The 12,788-nt window shown below is 53.6% G+C and overlaps 1 protein-coding gene across 1 annotated transcript; it reads left to right on the top strand.

Annotated features, from left to right (window-relative positions):
• Positions 1-8,624: 8,624 nt before the first annotated feature.
• LOC138363699 (uncharacterized) lies at positions 8,625-11,379 on the top strand. Its single transcript, XM_069323086.1, has 3 exons — positions 8,625-8,658; positions 9,184-9,631; positions 10,782-11,379. The coding sequence occupies exons 1-3, from the start codon at positions 8,625-8,627 to the stop codon at positions 11,377-11,379; spliced, it is 1,080 nt and encodes a 359-aa protein (XP_069179187.1).
• Positions 11,380-12,788: the final 1,409 nt, after the last annotated feature.

Raw genomic sequence — 12,788 nt, 5'->3', positions numbered from 1 at the left:
CAACCTTCCATGACTCTGGCACTCTGCCTGACTCAATTGATTTATTAAATATGGTAGACAGTGGCTCGGGAAGCTCCTCTTTGCATTCTTTAAGCACCCTGGCAAACACTTCATCCGGCCCTGGGGATTTGTTTGGTTTGAGTTTTTCTAATTGTTTAATTACATCCTCCCTGGTAACTGCTAAACTAGTCAACCTGTCCTCATCCCCACCCACATAGACTTGTTCGGCTGAAGGCATATTGTTAAGTTCTTCTTTAGTAAATACAGATATAAAATATTTATTAAAAATACTACTCATCTCCTCGTCATTATCCGTGTATGGACCAGCTCCTGTTGGTCCATACGAGGCAGCTCCTATTGGTCCATACGAGGCAGCTGCTATTGGTCCATACGAGGCACCTCCTATTAGTCCATACGAGGCAGCTCCTATTGGTCCATACGAGGCAGCTCCTATTGGTCCATACGAGGCAGCTCCTATTGGTCCATACGAGGCAGCTCCTATTGGTCCATACGAGGCAGCTCCTATTGGTCCATACGAGGCAGCTCCTATTGGTCCATACGAGGCAGCTCCTATTGGTCCATACGAGGCAGCTCCTATTGGTCCATACGAGGCAGTTCCTATTGGTCCATACGAGGCAGCTGTTATTGGTCCATACGAGGCAGCTCCTATTGGTCCATACGAGGCAGCTCCTATTGGTCCATACGAGGCAGTTCCTATTGGTCCATACGAGGCAGCTGTTATTGGTCCATACGAGGCAGCTCCTATTGGTCCATACGAGGCAGCTCCTATTGGTCCATACGAGGCAGCTCTGATGATGGTAGAGTGTTCAACTGTCTACCGTGCCGTTCAAGTTCCTTGGATAACTGAACAGAGGTGTAGTTACGAGAGTAGTTAAGATCATACTCTCTGAAGTGGTCTGATTGTTTCCTGGTTGTTAAGATTTCAAGAAAAGGCTGTCATCTGTTCTGGATACTTGTTAGGAGTAATATTTGCCACGGAAAGTGTGTGTGTGTGTGTGCTCACCTATTTGTGCTTGCGGGGATTGAGCTCTGGCTCTTTGGTCCCGCCTCTCAACCATCAATCAACAGGTGTACAGATTCATGAGCCTATCGGGCTCTGTCATATCTACCCTTGAAACTGTGTATGGAGTCAGCCTCCACCACATCACTTCCTAATGCATTCCATTTGTCAACCACTCTGACACTAAAAAAGTTCTTTCTAATATCTCTGTGGCTCATTTGGGCACTCAGTTTCCACCTGTGTCCCCTTGTGCGTGTTCCCCTTGTGTTAAATAGACTGTCTTTATCTACCCTATCAATCCCCTTCAGAATCTTGAATGTGGTGATCATGTCCCCCCTAACTCTTCTGTCTTCCAGCGAAGTGAGGTTTAATTCCCGTAGTCTCTCCTCGTAGCTCATACCTCTCAGCTCGGGTACTAGTCTGGTGGCAAACCTTTGAACCTTTTCCAGTTTAGTCTTATCCTTGACTAGATATGGACTCCATGCTGGGGCTGCATACTCCAGGATTGGCCTGACATATGTGGTATACAAAGTTCTGAATGATTCTTTACACAAGTTTCTGAATGCCGTTCGTATGTTGGCCAGCCTGGCATATGCCGCTGATGTTATCCGCTTGATATGTGCTGCAGGAGACAGGTCTGGCGTGATATCAACCCCCAAGTCTTTTTCCTTCTCTGACTCCTGAAGAATTTCCTCTCCCAGATGATACCTTGTATCTGGCCTCCTGCTCCCTACACCTATCTTCATTACATTACATTTGGTTGGGTTAAACTCTAACAACCATTTGTTCGACCATTCCTTCAGCTTGTCTAGGTCTTCTTGAAGCCTCAAACAGTCCTCTTCTGTTTTAATCCTTCTCATAATTTTAGCATCGTCCGCAAACATTGAGAGAAATGAATCGATACCCTCCGGGAGATCATTTACATATATCAGAAACAAGATAGGACCGAGTACAGAGCCCTGTGGGACTCCACTGGTGACTTCACGCCAATCGGAGGTCTCACCCCTCACCGTAACTCTCTGCTTCCTATTGAGTTATTGACTATTGACGCAGGTTCGAGCCCACTAAATTGCCTTAATTGTTTCTCATATCTGTCAAGCCTGAAAAACAGACTTAATATTGCATGTGCAATATTCCCTTGTCCTCATACCCCAGCTCCTTGTTCTCATATCCCAGCTCCTTGTCCTCATATCCCAGCTCCTTGTCCTCATATCCGAACTCCTTGTCCTCATATCCCAGCTCCTTGTCCTCATATCCCAGCTCCTTGTCCTCATATCCCAGCTCCTTGTCCTCATATCCCAGCTCCTTGTCCTCATACCCCAGCTCCTTGTCCTCATACCCCAGCTCCTTGTCCTCATACCCCAGCTCCTTGTCCTCATACCCCAGGTCCTTGTCCTCATACCCCAGCTCCTTGTCCTCATATCTCAGCTTCTCGACCTCATATCCCATCCTCTTAGTCTATCTCATATTCCTTGCAAGTTGTGTATAGCCATGTTGACTTACAAGAGTTCCATTTCCAGATCATTTGCAAACTCTGCAAGACGAGCATGCAACATTATCCCCGCTATTGGCCAAGATGGTCGTTAGATCGAGTATGGTCGTTAATCCCAGACGTCAATGTTGAGATGTCTATCATTTCTCTAAATGCACTGTGATTTTAACGTTTGGGTTGAGTGCGTCAAGATTGCAGGGCCTGGGAGGATATGTTGCAAGGATAGCGATTATGGCTATCTTATGCGCGAGCAACTGTCACTCCGTATGAAAAGCGGCGGTTTAGGCTACCTAGACTAACCCAACCAACCCACCTAACCTCTTGAGGACGATGCATAGAAAACGGGGACACCACCACCACTGGTTTCTACCATGGTGGCCACCACCACTGGTCTCTAGCATGGTGACCACCACCACTGGTCTCTACCATGGTGGCTACCACCACCACAGGTCTCTACCATGGTGACCACCACCACCACTGGTCTCTTCAATGGTGGCCACCACCACTGGTCTCTAGCATGGTGACCACCACCACTGGTCTCTAGCTTGGTGGCCACCACGACCACTGATCTCTACCATGGTGACCACCACCACTGGTCTCTACCATGGTGACCACCACCACCACTGGTCTCTACCATGGTGACCACCACCACTGGTCTCTACCATGGTGACCACCACCACTGGTCTCTACCATGGTGACCACCACCACTGGTCTCTACCATGGTGACCACCACCACTGGTCTCTACCATGGTGACCACCACCACTGGTCTGTACCATGGTGACCACCACCACCACTGATCTCTACCATGGTGGCCACCACCACTGGTCTCTACCATGGTGACCACCACCACTGGTCTCTACCATAGTGACCACCACCACTGGTCTCTACCATGGTGACCACCACCACTGGTCTCTACCATGGTGGCCACCACCACCACTGGTCTCTACCATGGTGGCCACCACCACTGGTCTCTACCATGGTGGCCACCACCACTGGTCTCTACCATGGTGACCACCACCACCACCACTGGTCTCTACCATGGTGGCCACCACCACTGGTCTCTACCATGGTGGCCACCACCACTGGTCTCTACCATGGTGACCACCACCACCACTGGTCTCTACCATGGTGGCCACCACCACTGGTCTCTACCATGGTGGCCACCACCACCACTGGTCTCTTCCATGGTGACCACCACCACCACTGGTCTCTACCATGGTGGCCACCACCACCACTGGTCTCTACCATGGTGACCACCACCACCACTGGTCTCTACCATAGTGACCACCACCACCACTGGTCTCTACCATGGTGGCCACCACCACTGGTCTCTACCATGGTGGCCACCACCACCACTGGTCTCTACCATGGTGGCCACCACCACCACTGGTCTCTACCATGGTGGACACCACCACTGGTCTCTACCATGGTGACCACCACCACCACTGGTCTCTACCATGGTGACCACCACCACCACTGGTCTCTACCATGGTGACCACCACCACCACTGGTCTCTACCATGGTGGCCACCACCACCACTGGTCTCTACCATGGTCACCACCACCACCACTGGTCTCTTCAATGGTGGCCACCACCACTGGTCTCTAGCATGGTGACCACCACCACTGGTCTCTAGCTTGGTGGCCACCACGACCACTGATCTCTACCATGGTGACCACCACCACTGGTCTCTACCATGGTGACCACCACCACCACTGGTCTCTACCATGGTGACCACCACCACTGGTCTCTACCATGGTGACCACCACCACTGGTCTCTACCATGGTGACCACCACCACCACTGGTCTCTACCATGGTGACCACCACCACTGGTCTCTACCATGGTGACCACCACCACTGGTCTGTACCATGGTGACCACCACCACCACTGGTCTCTACCATGGTGGCCACCACCACTGGTCTCTACCATGGTGACCACCACCACCACTGGTCTCTACCATAGTGACCACCACCACCACTGGTCTCTACCATGGTGGCCACCACCACTGGTCTCTACCATGGTGACCACCACCACTGGTCTCTACCATGGTGACCACCACCACCACTGGTCTCTACCATGGTGACCACCACCACTGGTCTCTACCATGGTGACCACCACCACTGGTCTGTACCATGGTGACCACCACCACCACTGGTCTCTACCATGGTGGCCACCACCACTGGTCTCTACCATGGTGACCACCACCACTGGTCTCTACCATAGTGACCACCACCACTGGTCTCTACCATGGTGACCACCACCACTGGTCTCTACCATGGTGGCCACCACCACCACTGGTCTCTACCATGGTGGCCACCACCACTGGTCTCTACCATGGTGGCCACCACCACTGGTCTCTACCATGGTGACCACCACCACCACCACTGGTCTCTACCATGGTGGCCACCACCACTGGTCTCTACCATGGTGGCCACCACCACTGGTCTCTACCATGGTGACCACCACCACCACTGGTCTCTACCATGGTGGCCACCACCACTGGTCTCTACCATGGTGGCCACCACCACCACTGGTCTCTACCATGGTGACCACCACCACCACTGGTCTCTACCATGGTGGCCACCACCACCACTGGTCTCTACCATGGTGACCACCACCACCACTGGTCTCTACCATAGTGACCACCACCACCACTGGTCTCTACCATGGTGGCCACCACCACTGGTCTCTACCATGGTGGCCACCACCACTGGTCTCTACCATGGTGGCCACCACCACCACTGGTCTCTACTATGGTGGACACCACCACTGGTCTCTACCATGGTGACCACCACCACCACTGGTCTCTACCATGGTGACCACCACCACCACTGGTCTCTACCATGGTGACCACCACCACCACTGGTCTCTACCATGGTGGCCACCACCACCACTGATCTCTACCATGGTCACCACCACCACCACTGGTCTCTACCATGGTGACCACCACCACCACTGGTCTCTACCATGGTGACCACCACCACCACTGGTCTCTACCATGGTGGCCACCACCACCACAGGTCTCTACCATGGTGGCCACCACCACCACCACTGGTCTCTACCATGGTGGCCACCACCACCACTGGTCTCTACCATGGTGGCCACCACCACCACTGGTCTCTACCATGGTGGCCACCACCACCACTGGTCTCTACCATGGTGGCCACCACCACTGGTCTCTACCATGGTGACCACCACCACCACTGGTCTCTACCATGGTGCCCACCACCACCACAGGTCTCTACCATGGTGACCACCACCACCACAGGTCTCTACCATGGTGGCCACCACCACCACTGGTCTCTACCATGGTGGCCACCACCACCACTGGTCTCTACCATGGTGCCCACCACCACCACAGGTCTCTACCATGGTGACCACCACCACCACTGGTCTCTACCATGGTGCCCACCACCACCACTGGTCTCTACCATGGTGACCACCACCACCACTGGTCTCTACCATGGTGGCCACCACCACCACTGGTCTCTACCATGGTGACCACCACCACCACTGGTCTCTACCATGGTGACCACCACCACCACTGGTCTCTACCATGGTGGCCACCACCACTGGTCTCTACCATAGTGACCACCACCACCACTGGTCTCTACCATGGTGGCCACCACCACCACTGGTCCCTACCATGGTGACCACCACCACCACTGGTCTCTACCATGGTCACCACCACCACCACTGGTCTCTACCATGGTGACCACCACCACCACTGGTCTCTACCTTGGTGACCACCACCACTGGTCTCTACCATGGTGACCACCACCACCACTGGTCTCTACCATGGTGGCCACCACCACCACTGGTCTCTACCATGGTGGCCACCACCACCACTGGTCTCTACCATGGTGGCCACCACCACCACTGGTCTCTACCATGGTCACCACCACCACCACTGGTCTCTACCATGGTCACCACCACCACCACTGGTCTCTACCATGGTGGCCACCACCACTGGTCTCTACCATGGTGGACACCACCACTGGTCTCTACCATGGTGACCACCACCACTGGTCTCTACCATGGTGGACACCACCACTGGTCTCTACCATGGTGACCACCACCACCACTGGTCTCTACCATGGTGGACACCTCCACTGGTCTCTACCATGGTCACCACCACCACCACTGGTCTCTACCATGGTGACCACCACCACCACTGGTCTCTACCATGGTGGCCACCACCATCACTGGTCTCTACCATGGTCATCACCACCACCACTGGTCTCTACCATGGTCACCACCACCACCACTGGTCTCTACCATGGTCACCACCACCACTACTGGTCTCTACCATGGTCACCACCACCACCACTGGTCTCTACCATGGTGGCCACCACCACTGGTCTCTACCATGGTGGCCACCACCACCACTGGTCTCTACCATGGGGGCCACCACCACCACTGGTCTCTACCATGGTGACCACCACCACCACTGGTCTCTACCATGGTGACCACCACCACCACTGGTCTCTACCATGGTGACCACCACCACCACTGGTCTCTACCATGGTGACCACCACCACCACTGGTCTCTACCATGGTCACCACCACCACTGGTCTCTACCATGGTCACCACCACCACCACTGGTCTCTACCATGGTGGCCACCACCACCACTGGTCTCTACCATGGTGGCCACCACCACCACTGGTCTCTACCATGGTGACCACCACCACCACTGGTCTCTACCATGGTGACCACCACCACCACTGGTCTCTACCATGGTCACCACCACCACTGGTCTCTACCATGGTCACCACCACCACTGGTCTCTACCATGGTGACCACCACCACCACTGGTCTCTACCATGGTCACCACCACCACTGGTCTCTACCATGGTCACCACCACCACCACTGGTCTCTACCATGGTGGCCACCACCACCACTGGTCTCTACCATGGTGGCCACCACCACCACTGGTCTCTTCCATGGTGACCACCACCACCACTGGTCTCTACCATGGTGACCACCACCACCACTGGTCTCTACCATGGTGACCACCACCACCACTGGTCTCTACCATGGTGACCACCACCACCACTGGTCTCTACCATGGTCACCACCACCACTGGTCTCTACCATGGTGGCCACCACCACTGGTCTCTACCATGGTGGCCACCACCACCACTGGTCTCTACCATGGTCACCACCACCACTGGTCTCTACCATGGTCACCACCACCACTGGTCTCTACCATGGTCACCACCACCACTGGTCTCTACCATGGTCACCACCACCACTGGTCTCTACCATGGTCACCACCACCACTGGTCTCTACCATGGTGACCACCACCACCACTGGTCTCTACCATGGTCACCACCACCACTGGTCTCTACCATGGTGGCCACCACCACTGGTCTCTACCATGGTGGCCACCACCACCACTGGTCTCTACCATGGTCACCACCACCACTGGTCTCTACCATGGTCACCACCACCACTGGTCTCTACCATGGTCACCACCACCACTGGTCTCTACCATGGTCACCACCACCACTGGTCTCTACCATGGTCACCACCACCACCACTGGTCTCTACCATGGTCACCACCACCACTGGTCTCTACCATGGTCACCACCACCACTGGTCTCTACCATGGTCACCACCACCACTGGTCTCTACCATGGTGGCCACCACCACCACTGGTCTCTACCATGGTCACCACCACCACTGGTCTCTACCATGGTCACCACCACCACTGGTCTCTACCATGGTCACCACCACCACTGGTCTCTACCATGGTCACCACCACCACTGGTCTCTACCATGGTGGCCACCACCACCACTGGTCTCTACCATGGTCACCACCACCACTGGTCTCTACCATGGTCACCACCACCACTGGTCTCTACCATGGTCACCACCACCACTGGTCTCTACCATGGTCACCACCACCACTGGTCTCTACCATGGTCACCACCACCACTGGTCTCTACCATGGTCACCACCACCACCACTGGTCTCTACCATGGTCACCACCACCACTACTGGTCTCTACCATGGTCACCACCACCACCACTGGTCTCTACCATGGTGGCCACCACCACTGGTCTCTACCATGGTGGCCACCACCACCACTGGTCTCTACCATGGGGGCCACCACCACCACTGGTCTCTACCATGGTGACCACCACCACCACTGGTCTCTACCATGGTGACCACGACCACCACTGGTCTCTACCATGGTCACCACCACCACTGGTCTCTACCATGGTCACCACCACCACCACTGGTCTCTACCATGGTGGCCACCACCACCACTGGTCTCTACCATGGTGGCCACCACCACCACTGGTCTCTACCATGGTGACCACCACCACCACTGGTCTCTACCATGGTCACCACCACCACCACTGGTCTCTACCATGGTCACCACCACCACTGGTCTCTACCATGGTCACCACCACCACTGGGAGAACAATCTAGGCCAGAACGGAAAGAAAACTCAAGTATAAACACACACCAAGTACTTGGTATACCTTTGAGTGAATATATTCGCTTGGTAAACTCACAGAGTATACACATGCGGGTCATACCTCTGTGTATACCTCGTGTTTCAAGATAATACCGCCATCACATTGATCGGTGCTTGACTGGTGAGTTGAGTCAGCGATCAGCGCTTCATCATCTTGATAAGATAACAATCAGTGACCGCACTGGGCCTGTCAACGCTAACCGTACTGGGCCTGTCAACGCTGACCGCACTGGGCCTGTCAACGCTAACCGCACTGGGCCTGTCAACGCTGACCGACCGCACTGGGCCTATCAACGCTGACCGCACTGGGCCTGTCAACGCTAACCGCACTGGGCCTGTCAACGCTAACCGCACTGGACCTGTCAACGCTAACCGCACTGGGCCTGTCAACGCTGACCGCACTGGGCCTGTCAACGCTGACCGCACTGGGCCTATCAACGCTGACCGCACTGGGCCTGTCAACGCTGACCGCACTGGGCCTGTCAACGCTGACCGCACTGGGCCTGTCAACGCTGACCGCACTGGGCCTGTCAACGCTGACCGCACTGGACCTGTCAACGCTAACCGCACTGGGCCTGTCAACGCTGACCGCACTGGGCCTGTCAACGCTAACCGCACTGGGCCTGTCAACGCTGACCGACCGCACTGGGCCTATCAACGCTGACCGCACTGGGCCTGTCAACGCTAACCGCACTGGGCCTGTCAACGCTAACCGCACTGGACCTGTCAACGCTAACCGCACTGGGCCTGTCAACGCTGACCGCACTGGGCCTGTCAACGCTGACCGCACTGGGCCTATCAACGCTGACCGCACTGGGCCTGTCAACGCTGACCGCACTGGGCCTGTCAACGCTGACCGCACTGGGCCTGTCAACGCTGACCGCACTGGGCCTGTCAACGCTGACCGCACTGGACCTGTCAACGCTAACCGCACTGGGCCTGTCAACGCTGACCGCACTGGGCCTGTCAACGCTGACCGCACTGGACCTGTCAACGCTAACCGCACTGGACCTGTCAACGCTAACCGCACTGGGCCTGTCAACGCTAACCGCACTGGGCCTGTCAACGCTAACCGCACTGGACCTGTCAACGCTAACCGCACTGGGCCTGTCAACGCTGACCGCACTGGGCCTGTCAACGCTGACTGCACTGGGCCTGTCAACGCTGACCGCACTGGGCCTGTCAACGCTGACCGCACTGGGCCTGTCAACGCTGACCGCACTGGGCCTGTCAACGCTGACCGCACTGGGCCTGTCAACGCTGACCGCACTGGGCCTGTCAACGCTGACCGCACTGGGCCTGTCAACGCTAACCGCACTGGGCCTGTCAACGCTGACCGCACTGGGCCTGTCAACGCTGACCGCACTGGGCCTGTCAACGCTGACTGCACTGGGCCTGTCAACGCTGACCGCACTGGGCCTGTCAACGCTGACCGCACTGGGCCTGTCAACGCTGACCGCACTGGGCCTGTCAACGCTGACCGCACTGGGCCTGTCAACGCTGACCGCACTGGGCCTGTCAACGCTGACCGCACTGGGCCTGTCAACGCTGACCGCACTGGGCCTGTCAACGCTAACCGCACTGGGCCTGTCAACGCTGACCGCACTGGGCCTGTCAACGCTGACCGCACTGGGCCTGTCAACGCTGACCGCACTGGGCCTGTCAACGCTGACCGCACTGGGCCTGTCAACGCTGACCGCACTGGGCCTGTCAACGCTGACCGCACTGGGCCTTTCAACGCTAACCGTACTGGGCCTTTCAACGCTGACAGTACTGGGCCTGTCAACGCTGACCGCACTGGGCCTGTCAACGCTGACCGCACTGGGCCTGTCAACGCTGACCGCACTGGGCCTGTCAACGCTAACCGCACTGGGCCTGTCAACGCTGACCGCACTGGGTCTGTCAACGCTGACCGCACTGGGCCTGTCAACGCTGACCGCACTGGACCTGTCAACGCTCACTGCACTGGGCCTGTCAACGCTCACCGCACTGGACCTGTCAACGCTGACCGCACTGGGCCTGTCAACGCTGACCGCACTGGGCCTGTCAACGCTGACCGCACTGGACCTGTCAACGCTGACCGCACTGGGCCTGTCAACGCTGACCGCACTGGGCCTGTCAACGCTGACCGCACTGGGTCTGTCAACGCTGACCGCACTGGGTCTGTCAACGCTGACCGCACTGGGCCTGTCAACGCTGACCGCACTGGGTCTTTCAACGCTGACCGCACTGGGCCTGTCAACGCTGACCGCACTGGGCCTGTCAACGCTGACCGCACTGGGCCTGTCAACGCTGACCGCACTGGGCCTGTCAACGCTGACCGCACTGGGCCTGTCAACGCATTACGTTATGCGCATATTAGAGCATAACACGTTGAGTGAACAAATATTTAAATATTCAGGGAAAATTTACTCTCTCTCTCTCTCTCTCTCTCTCTCTCTCTCTCTCTCTCTCTCTCTCTCTCTCTCTCTCTCTCTCTCTCTCTCTCTCTCTCTCTCTCTCTCTCTCTCTCTCTCTCTCTCTCTCTCTCTCTCTCTCTCTCTCTCTCTCTCTCTCTCTCGCTCTATATATATATATATATATATATATATATATATATATATATATATATATAAATATATATATATATATATTGGTGTATACTGGCAGCAGGTTTTCTTTAAAACATGTTTCATTGAATATGACCGCATATTCTGTATTTATTATTTTCTGGTTTAGGGCTTCTATCCCTCTAACTATTTTCTTAGCATCAGGGCTTAATTGAAATAGGAGTTCTCCAAAACTCATTTTCGTACTTTTAAGGTGAAGAAAAGAAGTGATTTACTATAGAGTGTATTACACTTATTTGTATAATTTGCACGACGTTTCGAACCTCCATGGTTCATTCTCAAGTGAACAGATCTTATAATACTAGTTGATTTTATACCCGCATTAGGTCAGGTGATAATACAATGAAGGTGAAAACATGGGGGGATACATAAGGGATAAACATAGGGGCTGCAGAAGGCTTATTGGCCCATACGAGGCATCTCCTATCTAAACATCTCCAAACTAACTTTAGTCTCCAAACTAAACACCTTTGTGTTTAGATAGGATATTCCTCGTATGGGCCAATAAGCCTTCTGCAGCCCCTATGTTTATCCCTTATGTATCCCCCCATGTTTTCACCTTCATTGTATTATCACCTGACCTAATGCGGGTATAAAATCAACTAGTATTATAAGATCTGTTCACTTGAGAATGAACCATGGAGGTTCGAAACGTCGTGCAAATTATACAAATAAGTGTAATACACTCTATAGTAAATCACTTCTTTTCTTCACCTTAAAAGTACGAAAATGAGTTTTGGAGAACTCCTATTTCAATTAAGCCCTGATGCTAAGAAAATAGTTAGAGGGATAGAAGCCCTAAACCAGAAAATAATAAATACAGAATATGCGGTCATATTCAATGAAACATATATATATATATATATATATATATATATATATATATATATATATATATATATATATATATATATATATATATATATATATATATATATATATATATATATATATATATATATATATATATATATATATATATATATATATATATATATATATACATATAAATTTAAAATATATAATTTTAGAAAGTGATGGTCAGTGGATCAGAAAATGTCTATCTTCACACGCACGAAGGAGAGGGGGAACTTAGGAACGTCTCCTGAGAGAATGATAATATGGTCTAAGTTGGCACTTTCCTCTGGGAGACTTAGACGAGAGCTTAG

This window comes from Procambarus clarkii, chromosome 11, assembly GCF_040958095.1.
Source record: "Procambarus clarkii isolate CNS0578487 chromosome 11, FALCON_Pclarkii_2.0, whole genome shotgun sequence".
In the NCBI taxonomy this organism is placed as follows: Eukaryota; Metazoa; Arthropoda; class Malacostraca; order Decapoda; family Cambaridae; genus Procambarus; species Procambarus clarkii.
Note: the sequence above shows the minus strand (reverse complement) of the source record. Positions and strands in the feature narration are given on the sequence as shown.